Source organism: Molossus molossus, unplaced genomic scaffold, assembly GCF_014108415.1.
Source record: "Molossus molossus isolate mMolMol1 unplaced genomic scaffold, mMolMol1.p scaffold_m16_p_8, whole genome shotgun sequence".
Classification (NCBI taxonomy): Eukaryota; Metazoa; Chordata; class Mammalia; order Chiroptera; family Molossidae; genus Molossus; species Molossus molossus.
Genome location: NW_023425402.1, coordinates 35,420,530 through 35,442,439, shown reverse-complemented (window position 1 = coordinate 35,442,439; position 21,910 = coordinate 35,420,530). Strand labels below are relative to the sequence as shown.

The window sequence follows — 21,910 nt, the reverse complement described above, 5'->3', positions numbered from 1 at the left end:
AAAGAGAAAGAAGTACTTTAAACTTACAAAATATAAACAAAAAAAAATCATTACCTGGCTTATAAATGAATTGGTAAGATACATTTTCTCTTAGGTTAAAATGTGAATTTTGTGAACTTTTCTGAATGTTCATTACATGAATAATATAAATTCAAGACTATAAACTCTTTTACTTGAAATTTTTATTTTCAAACCTACAAAAAAAATTTTTAAATCGTAGAATAAATATCTCTATAAACTTCACTAATAGTCATCAAACCTTAACAGTGCAGCATGTTTGCTCTCGCTCCCTCCCTCCCTCAGCTGCCAGGTTTCACTGAGCCATTTAAATGATGAGTTATACATGGATACAGAGAACATTTTGATGGTTGCTAGATGGGAGGGGGATTGAGGGATGAGTAAAAAAGGGGAATGGATTAAGATGTACAAATTACCAGTTATAAAAAACAGTCACAGAGATGTCAAGTACAGCATAGGGAATACAGTCAACAATATTGCAATAACTATGTATGGTGTCAGATGGGTACTAGACTTATTGGGATGATCACTTTATAAGTTATATAAATGTCTAATCACTATGTTGTACACATGAAACTAATAATATTGTATGTCAACTGTAACTGAAAACATTTCTCATCAAAAAACTGAGTTAGATAACTCAACAAATGGTTCTAGTGATGACAAAGACATTAATGGTAAAGATTCATGTAAAGACTTTGAATCAAGTTACTGCAATATACATGAAAGTGAAAGAATGCAGTATTTCATCATTAATATAATTAATATGCTAGTTTATTTGTAGATGTGTTTGTATAACTTAATTGCTATAATAAATATTATAAATAGAAAACAATTAATGAAAATGAGTTACAGCCCTGGCCGGTTTGGCTCAGCGGTTAGAGCGTCGGCCTGCGGTCCGGAGAGACCCGGGTTCGGTTCCCGCTAAGGGCACGTACCTCGGTTGCAGTTTGTCCCCGGCCCTGGTTGGGTCGTGTGGGTGGCAACCACTCGACGTGTCCCTTTCATGTCGATGTTTCTCTCTCTCTCTCTCCTTCCCACACTCTATCTGAACAAAAAATAGAAAAAATGTCCTCGGGTGAGGATTAAAAAAAAAAAAAAAAAAAAAAAAAAAAATGAGTTACAGATATAATGACACCTGATCCCTAAACATTTTAGTCCAGCATATATCTTTTATAGTGAAGAATTCCTCTTAACTAAATATAATATCATTATCATACCTGGGGGAAGGGGGGATTCCATAATAGCTTTTATCGTTTACAGATAAAAATATTTTCCTATACATTGCTACATAAAAATAATCTCTAAATGGATCCCATGAAGAAAAAAAATACTATAAATACAGATACAACAAAAAAGTTTAGGGGGTGGGGGAAGAGCATGGGGGGTAAATGGTGATGAAAGGAGACTTGACTTGGGGTGGTGAACCTACAATATACAGATGATGTATTTACAGAATTGTACACTTGAAACATATCAATTTTATTAATCAATGGTGCCCCAATAAATTCAATAAAAAAGTCAAAAAAAGTTCAGGATATCAAAAAGAATGTGTAATGTGAAGCAGTATTTTTTATAAAACATACAAAAAGGATTTCTTAAAATTTCATATGAAAACATATTACTTATATTTTAACGTTAATCCTTTTTAATGCTATAACTAAACTTAGTTTTATGGACATTATAAATATTATTCTCAATATTGTCAATTTTTATCAATCTTTCAAAAGATTTCCTCTCCTGCATTCACTGTAAATGCAGCCTGAACTCTACACACAGGGTATCTTCACTCCAAAATAAACATTAACAATATGTTAAAACGTTTTTTAACAAGATTTTTTTCATGGTCAAAGACAATATATTAAAATATTTGATTAATTTTTTTTTAGTATATTGCTTCTCTATATGAACTAAAAAGAAAAACCCAGTTTGAATGTAAAATGAGATGAAATTAATTGTCTCTAAATTGCTTGACAGATGACTTAACCACAAGATCAACTAACTTATAGCTTGCTTATTAATGTAGAAATCAAGGGCCAAGAAATGATTGCATCAATAAAGACAATTAGTCTTAAACTGTAAGTAACTGGGATGGGGAGATATCATCAGAAGAAAAAAACACATTAAAAAAAAAAACAAACAGTGATATAACGTATTTGATCACTACAGTAAAGTTTCAACTATTAGTTATCAAAAGGCTTGATAATAACAACCCATTAGCAGATCCACCAAAGACCTTAGAGGAGGATAAATCTGACTTTTATTTTTCACAAATATCCATAATGTAGTAAAATCATTTTCTCTCCCCTTTTTCCAATTAGTGGCTTTTTCTTTTTGCAAATTTCATAAAATTAACTTAATTAAATGCCATTTAAGCAGTTCTTAGACTCTCAGAATATGCTCCTTTCTAAATCAAGAGTTCTGCTTCTGAAGAGCTCATTAACATATGTGACAAAAAATTCCAATATTCGAATTTTACAAAGTACATAACTAGTATATCTTTACAGTAAATAAATTGAGCTGATTGTATGTTAAAAGTTCAAGATCTATTTAACAAACTTAAATTGGTGACAGAGATGAATATTTTACTTACATTTGTAACTGCTATAGCATTTTTATCATAGTATTTCTTCTTCTCGTATTTATCTCTGATGAAAAATTCCACTGCTCTGAAAACAGGTAACTTAAGGAAAAGCATGAGCTCAGTGACATGTACACTCCCCTTGATTCATTCCTTTCCACAAAGTTTAAACTCTAAATTCAGTTTTCCTACTCCCCAGTCTGTTTTCCTCTCACACTATTTCTGCAACTAAATTCTATAACCTATTTTTCTTTCTACCAAAAAAGTCTGTCTCTTTCAGGAAACTTTCTCCAACCAACAAAACCACTCAACCCAATTTTAGAAAGAAAAGTAACTGCATTTCTCAATCCCAACACACTCCTCAGCTCTCCACTCCACCTCCCCCAAACTCTAAATTCAAATAAGGTTCATTTTGGATTTTCAGTATATGTAGAGAAACTAATACCCATACAGAACCCACAGTGTACCAGACATTGTGGGTATGTGTTGCCCATAGTTTATTTCCTGTAAACCTTCTACAACTCAGTAATATGCTTATTATTACTCCACATCAGCAACTTAGAAAAATTAAACAATTAAGATTTTACTACTTATGTGCTTTCCCAATGTCTGAGTGGTAGCCTTCTTTTTTCCCCCCTTGAAAATGTGAGAAATGAAGTCAAGAAGCTAAAACCAAGGTTAGCATATTTCATTTTTTTGAAGTTGGCTACACTAGCCATTCCTGTTGATCAACTGAGCCACTTCTAGTGGGATTTCAGAGTTTGGGGTTATCTTGCCACTCAATCACTGCTTTATCATACTGTATTCCACTAAAATGAAAACTCTTCCATCAAGGACCCTTCAACTTTTTAGTACCATGAACCCCACAGGTAAAGCCTGTGGACTCATTTCTGGAATAGTGATTTTTAATGCATAAAATTAAATACAAAGAATTACAAAGGAAATTAATTATACTGAAATACAATCACTGTGGATCCCCAGGTTAAGACATTCTTCTGTTCAAAAGAAAAGTTATCTGAAGCAGGAAAACAATACATTTTCAGCCAATAACTCCATATATTATTATTATTTCTATTTTCAATATGTCTTATTGATTTCAGAAAGCAGAATGGAGAGGGAGAGATAGAAACATCAACCAGCTGCTTCCTGAATGGCCCTTACTGGAGATTGAGCCTGCAACCCAAGCATGTGCCCTGACTGGGAATCGAACCTGCAACCTTTTGGTTCATGGGACAAACCTGAGCCACACCAGCCATTCAATAACTCCATATTAGAAGTTAATAAAAGCATTTTAAATCGACAGTTGAGGCAATAGGTAATCGAAAAGAGCTGACAGACCACTGTGCAGTGGATATAAAAGAGTTGAGGCATTATGAAAGCACTCAAAGGCCTTTCATAAAAGCAAGGCAGAAAATCTAAACATTCAATGTATTAAGTAAGCTGAATGATTGAAAGCCATTTTTTACAGATAGTTTTCTACAACCCGACAATGTCAAAGGCACTTTACATTTTCTTTTTTTGTCCTCTTAACAACCTACAAGGTAAGTGCCATTTACAACTTAAACTGGGGCATAGAAAGTTTAAAAGGTTCTCTGGGATTCTACAGTGAAAAGGAGAGCTGTGATTTGAAACTAGGAATGTCTGACATCTACCTTTTCAGAATACTACTGGTCATCACAAGTTCATTTGTGAATCAATCAGTTAATTTCTCATAATGATAAGACATGCTTTAAAATCTAACAGTTCCTGCAAAGGGCACGTACCTCGGTTGCAGTTTGTCCCCGGCCCTGGTTGGGTCGTGTGGGTGGCAGCCACTCGATGTGTCCCTTTCACATCGATGTTTCTCTCTCTCTCTCTTCCTCTCTCTCCCTCCCACTTTATCTGAATAAAAAATGGAAAAAAATGTCCTCGGGTGTGGATAAAAAAAAAGAAATTAGAAAGAAAATCTAAAGAAGAGCGCTGGCTGGTGTGGCTCAGCAGAGCATTGGCCCAAGGACCAAAGTGTCGCAGTTTCAGTTCAAGGACAACGTTATTGGGGTTGCAGGTTCAATCCCCCCACCCTGGTCAGGGTAGTGCAGGAGGTGACCAATCAATGAGTCTCTCTCAAATGAATGTTTCTCTCCTTCTCTCTTCCTCCCTCCCTCCCACTCTCCCTAAAAATCAAGGGAAAAAGATCCTTGGGTGAGGATTAAAATAAAATCTAAAGAAGAATGTCAAATTTGGAAGGCACCTTCATTTTTTAAAAAATTTATTTATCTTTATTTTTTTTGTTTTGTTTTCCTTTATTCATTTTTAGAGAGAGAGGAAGTGAGAAAGAGAGAGAAATAGAAACATCAATGAGAGAGAGCACTGACTGGTCGCCTCCTACACACCCCCACTGGGGATCAGGCCCACAACCTGGGCACGTGTCCTGACCAGAAATCGAACCAGCAACATCCTGATGCATGGGTCGACATTCAACCACTGAACCACACTGGCCGGAATATTTATCTTCATTGTTAAGGGTATTACAGATGTACCCCACTTTTCCCCTAATGCCCCCTCCACTCGGTTCCCGCCCTACCCCAGGTGTTCACCACACTACTGTCTGGGGCACCTTCATTTTCAAAGCAGCCTTGAGGACCCTTTCAAGTGTAAGGCACCAGAGCTACTAAACAGCTGTTTATTTAGATATGTGAAAATTTTGGCAGCCAATTCATTATCAAAAAATTAACAAGTGTGCCAAGATTTCCATAAAATGCTATGTATTTTTACATAGACTATTTCACATTTATTTTTATTTTTTTTATTTTTTTTTATCCTCACCCGAGGACATTTTTCCATTTTTTACTCAGATAGAGCGGGAAGGAGAGAGAGGAAGAGAGAGAAACATCGATGTAAAAGGGACACATCGAGTGGACGCCACCCACACGACCCAACCAGGGCCGGGGACAAACTGCAGCCAGGGTACATGGCCTTAGCGGGAACCGAACCCGGGTCTCTGTGGACCACAGGCTGACGCTCTAACCGCTGAGCCAAACCGGCCAGGGCGACTATTTCACATTTAAATCAGGTAAATGTTAAGTTTGCTCATATATATAAATCTAAGTTCATATATTTTTCTAACAGAAAAATATGAAACAATCAAAAAAGGTGGCCCTTTGAATAAGGTGTAAAAATGTAGATGAACTGAGCGATTTTCGTAATAGAGACAACTTTTACCTCCACAAATGGGAAGAGAAAAAAGAATTTACTTAACTGATGTCATTTTCATGCCAGGTGAAGAAAATATATTTATTGTTTTAAAAAATTATATAGAAGGGTCTCAGGTTTGATTCTCTGTCAAGGGCACATCCCTGGGTTGCAGGTTTGATCCCCAGCCCCAGTTGGGGTGCATGTGGGAGGCAATCAATTGATGTGTCTCTCTCACATCAATGTTTCTCTCCCTTTGCACCCCCCACCCCATACACACACCCCTTCTACTCTCTCTAAAAAATAAATCAATGGAAAAAATATCCTCAGGTGAGAATTTAAAAATATATATATTTTTATAACAGTAATTATCTTTACTGTTATAAAAAATATTACATAACATGATATAGAATCAGGAGCTGGCTCATGGTCCTGTAGTTAAGATTCCTAAATTTGACTCCAATGCTAGAAGGCAAAGAACAGCCGCATGGATTAATTTATAGAGAGTCTCTGTGTCTGCAAACTGTCATTATAGCAGTACCCCCCTTATCCGAAGAGTATGTGTTCCAAGATCCCAAGCAGATGCCTAAAACTGCAGATCATACTGAACCTCAGATATACTATATTTTTCCTACATACATGCATATACACATACATACATACCTATAACAAAGTTTAATTTATAAGTCAGGCACAGTAAATAACAGAACAATTAAAACAATGTATTATACTAAAAGGTACGTGAATGTGGCCATGGTGTCTCTTTCTCTCTCTCTCAAAATATCTGAAATTTTCCATTTGATATTTTGGACCACGGTGGACCTTGAGTAATTTGAAACTGCAGAAAGTGAAACCACAGATAAGAGGGAACTACTGTACAATTTGATAGGGTTTCAAGGGAAACTAATTCCCAAAGAAGATGGGCTCCAATGTATCCTCATTTCTGGTACCAGTAGGCACTTGTTATTTAACTGGCAGTTACTGTGACTTTGAAGTTAGCTAATCTACTGAATCTATATCTAGATATTTGAAAAAAACCATACTCATCTCACAAAGTTATTTAGTTTGGGGGATTACATATTAAGAAGAGCTTAACATAGTACCTAACAAACAGTAAGCATTCAATAAAGGAAGTTAGCTTTTATTTTTATATAAGTTTGTATCTGTTTTCTCACCTTTAAAATGGAGATAACACTAAGACTCATCTCAGAACAGGATTATTGTAAGAATTAAATAAGCCAGTGTACTAAACCAGTACAGGGCACATAGTGAGTGCTATTTAATTTTTAACTCTTATCAATATTTTAAAACATAGGGCCCATGGCAGGTATAAGGCGGCTTGCATGTTACAAGTTTAAACAGATGAACAAATGAGAAACAACAACAAAAGAACCAATGAATATGGAGATCAGGAAATACTGACTTTCATTTTCCAGTCTCCAGGTGTCTTTGAGACACATGATTTAGTTATACTGACAGTGTATATAACAATAACAACAAAAAAGAAATAGAATAGTAATATTTTCAGGTAATCAAGGTAAGGCATACAGGGTAGGGCAAAAATAGGTTTATGGTTGTGAGTATGTGAAACAGAGTTTATTCTTATATTATTATTTATTCTTGTATTTTCCATATGAACTGTAAACCTACTTTTTCCTACCCATGTATTTTAATGTTAATTCAAGTTTAAGTCGTTGATTTGGATTTAGTTAATTAATAAAAACAAAATACCCCAGAATCTTCCCCATGCCTATAGTTAAAAAACATTAATTGTCCCCATCCTCAAAACTAACGGTTGGTACTATATAAGCCCCCCCCAAATTTAACATTACTATGTATTTTATCTTTTAACGTGTATTTATTTGCGTTTGAAGATTTTTTTCCTTTCTTTAAAGATACCATTTAAAAGACCATTAAATTAATATCTGCTCCCAAGAAGAAAATCTTCCAGTTCCAGAGACATGCCACTGACAGCAGTAAAACGTTCAAAAGCTCAAAGGAGAACTGCTGATTAGCTTTGGTGCACAATAGATCTCATGGAACTGAAGTAATTAAAGTTTCAGATAAGACAAAATATACTAATAACATAAAGCTCTATCATTTGTCATGCACTAGTACATGCAGCCCATAATTAACCACATCCCACATGATAAATTATACTTTCACAGCAGCTTTTGCATAACTTTCGTAAGTGTAAAGCTTTCAAAAAGTGACAAATTTTGTTAATAACACTGTGAAGTTCCATTTTATATGAGTTTTACTCAGTTTGGTTCTACTTGCCTTTGGAGATAAGACAACTATGTTAAAATCAATAAAAGTGCAGAGATGTTAGGCTTTTTAAAAGAGCCGAGCTTTAGAATGATTCATGAATAAAAAACAGGCAACAGGTTTTCCTTCTTGTCTCCCTAATACAACCTCCAAATCACAGTGTTTCATAATTAAACAAAGGGATAAAAGTGCTATTGCTATAACTAAGGTAAAAAAATTTTTAAGGCTATAGCATTACAATGAATATAAAGGCCAGTATCATGGTCCAAAAGGTATCATCTTACACTCTTATCAGTAGTAGTCATCTATCTCAAATTTGTTCAGACAAAATCCCTCCTTAAGTATTTTCTATTAGATTGTTTTGTGAACAGTAAGAGGTCAACAACTCATATATGACCATAATTTGTAAATGCTTTAGAAGTAGTCACATTTAATTTAAAAAATCAAATAAGAATTCTTCTTTCTTCTAGGGCAGAGATTCATGTTTCCAACTACTAAATGGGTATGTCTCTATGTGTCCAACACACACCTCAACCCGCCCAAAATAATGAAGCATGGCTCATTATCTTTCATTTTTAACCCTTTAACTTCCATCTGGTACTGAATTCCTTCTCTCCACGGAATTCCACAGAACCTCAGACAATCTAGAAAATCTGGGGTCATCTCAGTGCTTTTCTCAGAAACAAAGCCCATCTAGACCTAATACAACTGCTCCTGCTTTCCCAAATTTCCTTCTGATCTTCCCAACTGCCTGCTCAATGTCACTAATTTATATCTTCATTTCTGCTCACTTCAGGGCTATAATGGTATTCTCCATGGTCTCTCTGACTCCAAGATCTCCTTCAACTAATCTTCCTTGGGGAGAAGTCAATGTTTCCAATGTTTCTCCTTCTTTAAAACCCTTCAAGGTTTTTCAAATCTTTCAATCCTTTAGGCCAATGAAATTAGGTCTAAACTGCTCTATATCGTAATAAAAACCCTTCATAATTTGGAAAATACGCTTCTATTGCCACTTAACCCACAAAACTTAAATCTTGTCACATCAAAACCTTAAAATGTCACGTTTCCTCACACCTCAATACTTCTCACACAATTTTTTAGTCTGAAATGTGCCTCCCATTCTTATCCTAGAATCTTGCTATAATAAAAATAGCCTTGGATACCAGAATGCTAAATTTGTGGGAAGGAGGTGGTGAAGCAAAAACAGAACAAATCAAATACAAATACTAATTTTTTAAATGTAACTTAAAAGGTTTCTACATAAATATGAAAATATATATAATGGCCTATATCTCATGTGAGAAAAGATCATCTTCTTTTTTCACTGACCACACAAACTGTTTTGGTATGCAAATGGGTAATATACAACTGATCTTTAAGAAACTACATTTTATTGTCAAAACTGCAAATGTCACCTTTGGAGAGAATCACAAATACCTACAATAAATCAGATAATCATATTTATAGAGCAGCACAATTGTGATGAACTGCTTTCTCAAACTTCAATATGAGTTTGAGAAATCCTAAAGAATCAAATGTTTATCTTTAACAAGGTGAACATCCTAATTAAAATGCCTGTGAGAAAGTATTCCATTCATTAGAGATTTGTAAAGTAAACACAGTTGTGCAACGTATGCAAAGATGGAATGTCAGTAGTGAATATGAGCATAAATTACTTCAGTACTTCCACTAAATATGTAATTGTCATTTTAATGCATACATGGCAAACTACTTCACATAAATATAATTACTATATAAAGGTAATAAAAAAATCCCTATGCAAAAGACTTTTTTAAAATGCTCAAGATACTCACAAATCAAATCTCTAATAAACAATCTAAAATAAATTCTCCAGTCAAGAGTTAGAGGTCACAGCCCTGGCCGAGTAGCTCACTCAGTTGGTTAGAACATCATCCCAATCAATATGCCAAGATTGCAGGTCCAGTCAGGGCACAAACAAGAATCAACCAATGGATGCATAAATAAGTACAATAACAAACTGATCTCTCTCTCTCTCTTTCTCTAAGTTAATAAATAGATTTTTTTAAATTTATTTTAAAAAAAAAGAGTTAGAGATCAAGTAGTAAGAATAGGTATAATATTTTATATTTAGTAATAACTACATAAAAATACACTATGCAGATCATGTCTAGATCCCTAACAAAAATTCACTACATACAAAGCACAACACAGATCAAGGTCACATCTTTTCACATCTTCCTAAACACGGTTAAAATATGAACTGTAAAAATGAGTTAATTCTTTACACACCCACAATAAAGAAATATTAAAGGATACTGATCTGTCTGTGGTCTTCGAAAGTTCTCTGGAAGATTGGCTTCATAGAGTAGTCTTGCTTTAGTATTTCCCATATCCTGCATGCACTATAATAAAATAAAAATCAAGTATTTTCATTATTCACATGAACATTAAAAAGTAACTTCTATACACACATATATACAAATACCAAGTAACACTTATTATTTCCAATAAATATAATTCTCTTTAGAAAATTAATTTAAATTACAATTATGAAATTACTCATGTTCAAAATAAAAACATGCTTTTAATCCTTCACATTTTTTTCAACATATATGGATCCAATTTTCTAATGCCTTTTTCTGAACATACAAATACCATCTTCATTTATGCTCACTATTTCCTAAAAGTGAATTCCTGGGGTAGTTCATGTGCAGTATTATTATTGTTTTAAATTTACCACTTAAACAATGCTACCATTTTCAAAGTGGAGCCTGAATATAAAATTTTCTTTGTTTCAAGCTTCAAAATACTCTGGGGTTTCATGATTTACAATCAAGATCAGTATAGAAAGCAAACAGAACTCTACAGAAGTGGATTAATTTTTTTGTAGTTATTAACTTCTTTAAGATTCCGCTATAAGATATGGATTCTCTTCCTACAAAAAAAAAAACACAAAACAAAAAAACTATGCTCAATGGCCAGATTTTATATACAAGTTCAGGAGAGTTCATTTATAGAACCTCCTCCCTAAAATCTATAAACCCCAAGAGAATTTAATAACCATTTCAGTTTAATTACATTTCAACATCATCTATGAATGAAGACTAGCCAAACAGTACTTCCTGGATAGTTACATTAGAAACTAAATTAACATTTACAAACAAAACATTATTCTATTACTATTTAACATTATTTACACAAAGTTTGAGTTCCTTAAAATATTTTAATTGGTAGAAAAATCAGTTTTTATAATTCCTTTTATTTTTCTGGGTTCCTGGACACACACACCTGCATCCCAGAGAAGATAATCCAGATTTAACAGATTATTGGATGTTGACCTTGAGTTGTAGCCCTCAAGGGTACACAGAACGTACATTCCTTCAAATAAAAAAAAAAGTGACTTTTCTCCCAATTGAGAGTTTAAAGGTGTGCGAAATACTAATATACATTCACTATGGACCTACTCCACCCCACCTCAACGTAAGTATTCTCTCAAAGTAAACAAGATGTCTAAGTCATTCTTCTAGAAACACTGAGAAAGTGAAGTAACAGGGGGCTGGGAAATATAAGGGACCATTAAACCAAAAAGAGACTGAAAGGTTTTTTGTTGTTGTTATTTGTCTCCAGAGAAAAAAACAGAAGCTAAGGCAAAATAAACCTAACCTTCAAACGTGTATCAGATGCTAATAAAATATCGTATGTAACTATAATTTTAAAATAAATTTTTTAAAAAGTATATGAGACGAGGAAAAGTTTGTATAAGGTAAATTGACAGTACAAGGTCAGAGGACTCTATTACATCATAACACATCCTAGCATGAAGTTAGTATGAGAAGAGCTAATATGTAACTCTTTACAGCAAGTAAGAGTTGAGAAAGTTTCAGTATAGCTTATCCTTCCTGAAAAAAGAAAAAATGTTTTCCATCTCCAATATTCAAATGATGTTGCATCTTTATGCCACACTGAAATATTGGAAGTAGGGATGAGCAATTTATGCAGTCATAAAGGCATTAAGCAAATATAAAGAATTAGGCCAAGAAAATACAGCTCATAGAAACTATGAAAGTAAGATTTGAAAAGTTTCTATCATGCAAACAAGAATACATAGAAATTTTTAAAATACATATTTTTCTCTACTGATTTTAGAGAGAGAGGAAGGGAGAGGGAGACAGAAACATCGATGAGAGAGAACACTGATTGGTCGCCTCCTGCATGCCACCCATGGGGGACTGGGCCCAAAACCTGGGCCTGTACCCTGACCAGGAATTGAACCGTTGATCTCTTGGATCATGGGTCGATGCTCAAACGCTGAGCCACACCAGCTGGGCAGAATACACAGAAATTTTTAATAAGAATACATAGAAATAAATTTAATAAGACTAAAAACAATATCTACTATACATGCCCTATCTCACTAATCCTGTTACATGTTTCTTCATATTTTTACATTTATGTAATAGTAACTCTTCTTACAATTGATGGTATCTTGTAATTAATCATTTTTTATTATTAGTTTGTAAAATAGAGGTGCATCTTACAATCAGTGATATCCTATATTCAATGAATATGACTATACACATTTTATATAAAATATTCGTTAATTAAGGTCATTAATATTTTCTTTTGGCAAAAAAATATTTAGGAACAAGGCATACATGTACATTGTACCAAGTTATTTAATGCTGTAGTAGGGATGCTATCCATCACAATTAGGAGAAAAAAAGATGTATAACAAACTGAATGGGAATAGTGATGTGAAATAATATGTTATTTCTACAAGATACCAGTACCAAAAACTGGGTGCAGGTGCATGGGTCTGTGGTTGTTGGGACAGAGAAAAAGAGGATTCAATGACATCATCGATACAGAAAGAACATTTTGTAAGAAGGAAGGTACTAGTTAGCTCAGATAATTTTTAAAAAGTAGAACAGAGTACAGTAGAAGGAAGGTCAGCAATGAAAAGATCAGTAGAGATAAAAGGTTAAGCAATCTGGAGATTAGAACTAGGAAAAATAAACAACAGAAGCAGGCATTTCCAGATGTGATAGGAGTATGGTACAAACTAGCTGTTTGCAAAGTTTCAAGACACTACAGGTAAGGGCCCTATAGAACATTTATGAAAATTTATTCCATTGGCCTTGTCTGGTAGTTGTCTGGTAATCAGTAGAAAATAATGAAAACATCCTAATGACTATAATGAGAAACATCAGTTTCAATACTTTTTTTATATATATAAATATCATTATAAGTTGCATGTATAATATATATTATAGATATTACATATACATATATGGAATTAAAATGCAGTTGGGTGGATGCAGGAAGCAACCAATTGATGTTTCTCTCTCTCTCTTAAAATGAATTTAAAAAAAGAAATCAGGTGAGGATTTCTTTTTTTAAAAGGCATGATTTAGGCATTATTACCTCAATTTGACAAAAACTGAAGCACTGAGATATTAAGAGGTTAAATAACAGGCACAAGATTATTAGTCTCCATGAATATTTTATTTAATTGATTTTAGAGAGGTGGAGGAGGGAGAGGGAGGTGGGGGGAGAGAGGGAAAGAAAGAGAGACAGACATCAATTGGCTACATCATGCACACACCCCAACTGGGAATCAAACATGCCACCTTTTGATGTATATGGGATAACGCTCCAATGAACTGAGCCACACCTGCCAGGGCAGTCTCCATGAGTATTTAACTCTTGATAGAACCAACATCAGCCATCAGTAGCTTAGATATCTCAGGCTGCATCTAACAAAACTGGAAACTATGTGCTGCAGAGCTTACAAACACCAGGTTATTTGCTTTAGAGGCTCACTTTTCCTTTTACAGATGAGGAAATTGAAGCAGAAAGAGGTTATATGATTTCTCTACTGGATAATACAATGAATCAGTTACAGGCTGAAACTAGGATCAAGTTCTCTCAGTTCCAATACTTACTGCCATGTACCAACTAGTCAAAAGAAGTATCCAGGAAATGTCACCATAAAACAGAATACTATAAGTGTTGCCTCCATTATTAAAGCATCATTTCTGGTTATTAAAACATTACTTCTTTTCTTTTAGTTTCTCTCATTAAAAATGCTTTAGAAAAATGCACTGTCAGTTGCTTATTCTTTGACGTTTACAAAACACTTTTACAGAGCTGGGATGAGCACACTGGTTGCAAAGGGGGTGGGGAGTGAAAAAGGGCATTTATTTCTTTTAAATAAATTGTCATTTGCATAAAACATATTTTAAAATTAATATTACTTTTTATTCCTATTAAATTCAATCTGGTATTTTATATCACATGGTCCTAGAAAGATGAATTTTACATTGTACTTTTGGAATTAACCAATTTTGTCCAAAATTACCACCATTATAATCGCAAAGGCAGACTTCATCAGGAAATGGTATAATAAATCACACTTAAAAATCCCAAAACCTACAATTAAAAGTACTTTGTCCTTGTCAATGCATAATTTATGTGTTTTTACTTTCTCCACATAGTCCAGTACAAAAATCAACATCTTCCCAAAACCTCACACATCACTTGAGATTCAATTTAAAAAATACTATTTAGCCCTGGCCGGTTTGGCTCAGCAGTTGGAGCAATCGGACTGCGGACCAGAGAGTCCCGGGTTCGGTTCCCGTTAGGGGCACGTACCAAAAAATAAAAATAAAAAATACTATTTAAATTGAAATGCTGAAAAGCATCTATGGGTTGACATGTTATCATCATAATCTAACATGGATGAAACTTTCTAAGTAGAAAACATTTCACACCCAATTCTAGTTTTTTCTCTGAAAACAATAAAACCTATATTCTAAAAGAATTCTAAGTTTTTAATGTTTTACAGAGACTGAAATTGGGATTCTCGATTTAAAGTTTTAATTGGCATGTATTTATTGGTGTTGTATAATTTAATAAACATACAAAATTTAACTAAACAAAAAAATCAATATGAAAGTTGAAATAGAGCCCTGACCAGTTTGGCTCAGCAGTTAGAGCACTGGCCTGCAGACCAATGAGTAACAGGTTCGATTCCAGTCAAGGGCATGTGCCTTGGTTGTGGTTTGTCCCGGCCCTGGTCAGGTCTCGAGGGAGGCAACCAGTGGATGTGGCTCTCTGTCTCTTTCTCCCGCCCCCCCACTATATCTGATAATAAGTAAAAAAAAATCCTCAGGCAAGGAATAATAATAAAATAAAATAAAAGTGGAAATAGAGAAAAAGAAAATAGGTAGAACCAATCAAGAGGCAAACAAATGTAACAAGAAATTTTATTTGTATGTAACAGTACTCTGTGGGTGTGGGTGTGTAAATTTAAATCACAGGTTCATCTCCAAAGGGGAAAAAATGGTAAATAAGCAGCACACATAAAGAGTTTTACTGAGGAGCCGGGGGGGGGGGGGGGGGGTCTTCAAATGAATGTAAAGATAAAAAGTAACAGAAAAAGAAATAAAATGTGCCCTAGTTTATATCAGAAAATAATAATAAATGACAAGTACCGGATATTCCAAGTTAATGATTCATTCTCCTGAAAATAAAACATCAGGTTTTTTGTTTTTTTCTTTAATCTTCCCAAATCTTGGAAAGCAGAGCTCTGTGAAATCCAACCAAGTGATACAACTACTTCAGGTTATGACTTCTATTTGTTGTGGCCCAACTAAAGCCAAATACACTTCAGTCCAGTCCAGCGGCTATGTTTAAGAACTGTAGCTCCTTGGACCTCCTCACCTTTGTGCATCCTCCCCTTTATCTCAGTACCTACTTCCTATCTGTCCTAGTAATGTTTCCTGCACTTTCTCCTTCAGATACTAATAGGTACCTGGTTAACAACCATTTATTATAAAACTAAAATGCACACTAATGTATTATTTTGGAAGCTATCTACATCGTTTTCATAAATTTTACATATGTACTGATTTACCCTTCTAAGTTTATTGGTGTTTTTAAAAAATGAAGTAAGTGGATAAAAGAACAGCAGCTACAAAATAAAGAACTAAGATTACCAGTTGCATTGCTTCAAATGATTAGATTACAATGTAGCAGTTAGATCTTCTAAAGTCCCAAAGGCAAAATTACAAAACATTAAAATAATCAACAGAGTCTTACAAATTAGTGTATAATGGAGGGATACTAAATTAATACATTTCTACCCAATTTTCTGAGGAATGAATGGGGGGAATCTTACCTCCAGGTCAAAAGTTTAGTGTGTAAGGATATGAAAACAACAAAAATGTGTATCACCTGTACGTTTATATATATACATACAGTATTTTGATAATATTATACAAGAAATTGATAAATATAGTTGTTCCTAATTAGGGAAACTGGATGACTGAGGCTCAGAAATGGGAGGGAGACTGTTCACTTTATACCTTTTGTACCTTTGGAAGTTTGTACCATGTCCATATAGTTCCCATTCCCCAAAGCAATAAAATAATTAGAGAAAAAGCTATATTAATCCTGCATTGTTTCTATCCAGAGGGAACTCAGCCAGGGTATCCAGAGCAAGGAAACCCTCTCACTGGTATCCTCCACTCCTGCTAGAAGAACATAAGTTTTCTAATGATCAAAAGGGTTATAAATCAAATCAAATTAGTACAGTTTTATGAATCTCACTCAAGTATATCATACAGTAAAAATATACTCAAAGTATAAATATGGCATTTATTTACCATGTCTTTTCCCAGCATCAACATCATCTTAAAGAAACAGTATTATTGCTGAAGAGTACATTATTAAAAATTCAATGTATTTGTTTTTGCTTCTGAAATGTTCAATGTATTTGTTTTTATGTAGGAGAGGGAATATTACTTACTCTAGTACTCTGTATTCATTAAAATTTTTAGAACACAAAGACTAAAATTTTCAAACTGCTTTAGCTGAATGTATATTTAGAAAAGAAAAACTCAATTAAAAAGAGAAAATGAATATTTGTAGTCCCTGAATAAATTCTTCGTGTCAGTGACTCACCTCTACTACCACTTGAAATTTTCCAGAATAGTTCTCTATCTTCCTCTCAAAAGCCACCAGGACTTCTTGCATAGCAGCAAGCTTTTCAGGACTGGTTTCAAGATCTTTTGGATTCCAGCTGCTGGAAAAGAAGGGCCACCGTTTTTGGTCTCAGGAACTCTTTGGAAATATTTAATACAGAGTCCATTCCTTCAGTTTTCATAAAATTGTGTTTTAGGGGCATTGCTCTCCTTCTGTTTTAATTGTTCTTTTAAAGAACAAAGTAAACCATACATTTAAAAAATTGAAATTTAAAATAATAATGTGGAATTAAAGCTACCAGTTTTCCTATTTATCACAGTATCTAGATATTCTCAGATCTTAATTGTCTTTTGCAGCATTTGCTAGTTGCTGCAAACTCGGAGAATGCATTTTTTAAGTAATAAAATTAAACATTGTTATGAAAAGGTTGAAAAAGTTTCACATCACAGTCTTTGGTCACCTGTACTTAACTACGAAATTCATACCACTTGAATTCTTTCTAGGAACAAACCACTACTTTCATCCTAGGTGCTTAAGGTTCAACTCTGAAGTCATCCTGGACTCTTCCCTTTGTCAGAGTCTTACTGATTCTAACTCTTTAATATTTCTTGTAGGCTTCCCCCAATAATCGACCCAATTGCCAGTACTATCGTTCAAGATCCAGTCACCCAATGTCTAGGCCACCGAAGGAAAAAGCCCATCAGATCCATGCTCTTAAAAGAACATAACATTAAATGTCACTCAACATTTTAAGAGCTCCCTGCTTTGTCCCTGTCCCTACCTTCTGTCACTCAGGATTAAGACCAAACTAGCCCCTGGCTGCAACTTTCAACCCATGACACACATTAACTATAACCAATGCTCTAGTCATAGAATACTAACTTACTTTCTCAAATACAACATGCTCTCCATCTTTCCATCTATCTACAAGACCCTCGTATACCACACTATGCTTTTAGAAATTCATAAACAAATAAAGGACATTATAAAAGTATTAAGACATTTAAAAAATATGTTTAAACTTACCATATCATTAGCTACTGATAATATTTTTTAAAAAGGAGGGTGGTACTACTTAGTAACTTGCTGAAGATCACACATCAGTTAGTCAAAAAGGCCAAAAGCACAGTCCAGGTCTATCAAGTCCCAGACCAGTCAGTGTTTTGACTATGTCTGCTATCCTCTATCATTACTATACTCATACAAAGCAAGGAAGATAAGTGACTACACTTTTAATATATTATGTGCAATGAAATTAATAATTATGTTTCCACATGATCCATTCATACAAGTATTCACTCACTGCCACTTAACAATTTCCTACCAAATACAGCATTCTCTATGGGGATATATAAGCCTTTATCTTCAAATAATTTATTATTCCTTTAGTTATACTCCCTCAGATCTTCCTACTTAGGCAGTATATAATTAACAGAGTTAAATTAATGAAAAACTTCCACTAAGTTACATCTAACCATTCTTTCCACTACTTTGACCCAAGAACTATATAACCAAAGAGAATTCTAAATACTACTATGGACCTTTTTAAAAGTTTAACCTTAAAAACAGTTAACAAATTAAAAGAAGGCAGAAAATTTAGGGCACAATCTTCTTGAACATTAAAATTCAAAATAAAAATGACTTTTCTCCAAAAGGATTGCTTAAAAATACAAATTTCTTATTAAACTTCACAGATTAAACTCTGTTATAAACACTATCACATTTCTTTCTTCACTTTACTCTACACATGTAGACAATACATAAACCCAACACTGTAGGCTGCCCGCTTGCTCTGCTCTTCTTTGAGGCACCTAATGATCCTGGCAAGGAGTTAGCATGAATTGAAGATCAATCAATTTTAAAAGTTAAGTATGTACATGAGGCCATGATTTGAGAAAGCTCGTAAGCTTGATGGCATTATAATGAGCACTCTTCCCACAAAATAAGAAAAAAGTTGCTTGACCTTGGGTTTTCTTGAATAGACGTGTACTAAGAATCGTGTACTGAAAGCTTATTATGTACCTGGTACTATAAGGCACTATGAAAACTTATCTAAGGGTCAAAACTTTAAGAGAGTAAACAATATTCTAACACATACAGGTGAAATTTTGTTAAATCACGGAACTCTCCAAATTAGCTTTTTTTAACAAGAAATTCTGTAATGGCAGTGACATTTTTTGAAGCTCCCAAAAGCTCCTCAAAGAAAAAAAAAGAGTAACTAGACAGAACCACCAAAAACCCATGGACAAGCTTTACAACAAAACTTAAGTGATGGAGTAGCCCCACACTCCAAAATGCTATCAGGTAGGGAAAAGGCCCTAATGATCATTAGACCTCCCATGATGCCTAATGGGAACCGGGTGGATCTGAGAACATAAACACTAAAATAGTGAAAAGATACAAACTGGAAATTACAGTGAACAAACCTGAAACAAGTGCATGAAAAGAAAAGGATTTTTTATGCAATCCAATAGCGATTAAGTGTGTCTGCAAGAAGCTCGGAAAAGGGGAAACAATGTAGCCTCTATGAACTCTCATAATGTAGCCGCTGAGGAGAAAGTACTGGGAAATGATTAAAAGTTGATAAGGACAAAATTTTGAAGACAGAGGAAGAGAATGTCTAGATAAAAGTGGGAGGCCCTCGCCAGTTTGACTCAGCGGTAAGAGCATCGATCCGGCCTGCGGTCCCGAGAGACCCAGGTTCAGTTCCCACTAAGGGCATGTACCTCGGTTGCAGTTTGTCCCCAACCCTGGCGGGTGGCAGCCACTCGAAGTGTCCCTTTCACATTGATGCTTCTCTCTCTCTCTCTCTCTCTCTCTCTCTTCCTCTCTCCCCCTCCCACTCTATCTGAACAAAGAACAAAAAAGATGTCCTCGGGTGAGGATTAAAAAAAAAAGTGGGAGAATAAAACGAAGCAAGAAAATCTCAAAACAAGTGACCTTATTTTTAAACTTTACATGAAAACAACTGACGAGAAAGGTCTGTCAAGTTAGAAAAGCTATCTTGAAGTTCAACTCCTTTTTAAAAGTAGTGGAAAGCCTTGGCTGCTTTGGCTCAGCAGTTAGAGCATCCGCCCACAGACCAAAGAGTCTTGTGTTTGTTTGATTCTAATCAAGGGCACTTACCTTGGTTGTAGTTCAATCCCCTGCCCTGGTTGGAGTAATGTGGGAAGCAACTAATCAATGTGCCTCTCACACACCAATGTTGATTTCTCTCTTTCTCTCCCTCCTTCCCACTCTATCTAAAAATCAATGGAAAAATATGCTTGGGTGAAGATTAAATTTAAAAATAATAATAATAAACAGAGAAGAAAGCCTTGGCTGGGTAACTCAGTTGGTAAGTGTTGTCCCGATACACCAAGGTTGTGGGTTCAGTCCCCAGTCAGGGCATGTGCCGAAGGCAGACGATCAATGTTTTTCTCTCACGTTGATGTTTCTCTCTTTCTCTTCCTTCCTCTCTCTTAAAATCAATAAAATAAAAAATAATTAAAATAAAACAAAAACAGTTAAAATTAATTTTAATAATATAACTTATATAGTGCATCTTTCTCCTATGCAGAACTCCCATGGAAAACATCATAACTTTATCTCCCCTTCATCAGTGCAATGTACAACTACATGATTTGTGTAAAATTTAAGTTTCAACTGCCTATTCTAGTTCCAAGTTTCTATTTTTTTAAAGATGGCAGAGGTGTTTCACAGGAATGCTGTACTTCTATCAACTGTAAGCCATTTTATTTCACAAAATTAATGTGATTTTAAAGAATAAAATTTATCATAACTTCATCTAAACTATACTATGTCAGAGAGTCAAAGAGGAGAAAACGTCTTTAGTGTAGTTGAGCCACTTTCATCCTTTACCTCTTATAAACCTTTATGTCCCAATTTTACCACTGAAGATGGGCACAATGGGACCACCAATATAAGTACCTAATTTTAGTTATTTTTTAGCTACCAAGAAGTATTTAAAGTATCTATCAATTTTCTTTTACCTATTCTCCTTGTATTTGACCTAACTTAGGAATTCAACCTCAGGTCACGAAATAAGCAAGCACAGTTTACTGATGAAGATGAGTAACACCCATGATTTTAGCTTCCCTAGGAAAATGTGCTTCTCAGAGAGAACAAACATCTAAATTAAAACAAGTAGGTTAATATTATGACACATCTATTGCTGAATTAAACTAAAGGCTACCAATTTACCTTATAGTAGGTTTTCCTAGGAATAACAAGGTTATAACAAATCTAACCCATTTAGCTAGTGATTTTTTTCCTTATGAAAGAAAATAAATAGAACAAAGATTTTTGTCCAAAAAATGTTTAGAACCTGTCTCTCAAACTTAACCTGAGAATCTTGTCACATTCTTTTGAATTATCCAAGAGTTTGGGAAATTTTTATCCTCCGGTAAAATTTCACTTTTGGAAAAAGTTGAAACACATCTCTAACTGTAACATATTATTTTTACTCAAATGCAAATAATAAAAAAGCCTTTGAACTGCTATGGTAACCAAAGAGGACTAAACATACAATCAATGAATCTCAAGAATGGAAGAGACTTCTGTCATCTAAATTACTCCCCATCTGCCCATTCAATGTTTGAATATCTGCTACACATTTCCAAGTGGTTGTACAGCCTCTAATAATGGTAAACTCATTACTACTTTCCAAGGCAATCAATTTCAGTTCGGATGGTTTGAAATACTGAAAAGTACTACCTTTCTAGTATGTACATATATTACCTTGGAACTTCCACATACTAACTTAAGTTATACTCCCTATAACTGCTGTATTTTTGGATTTTTAAAAGTATATAGAAACACGAGGAGAAAAGGACAGAGATGAAGAAAATAAAAAAGACACAATATAAAAATACAGAATAAATTGGGGGAATGCAAGCATTA

At 34.4% G+C, this 21,910-nt stretch overlaps 1 protein-coding gene across 3 annotated transcripts in view; it reads right to left on the bottom strand.

Annotated features, from left to right (window-relative positions):
• The window catches only part of SMAP1 (small ArfGAP 1), a 130,062-nt gene that overhangs the window by 58,704 nt on the left and 49,448 nt on the right, over positions 1-21,910 (bottom strand). Inside the window, exons 2-4 of one of the 3 annotated variants that reach the window (XM_036248035.1) lie at positions 16,988-17,108; positions 10,337-10,422; positions 2,612-2,687 (exon numbers count right to left, since the gene is read on the bottom strand). In XM_036248035.1, coding sequence (XP_036103928.1) covers positions 2,612-2,687; positions 10,337-10,422; positions 16,988-17,059 — 234 coding nt within the window. In that variant the 5' untranslated portion in view covers positions 17,060-17,108. The remainder of the gene's footprint in view (positions 1-2,611; positions 2,688-10,336; positions 10,423-16,987; positions 17,109-21,910) is intronic. The other 2 variants (XM_036248036.1, XM_036248034.1) reach the window with 2 other exon arrangements.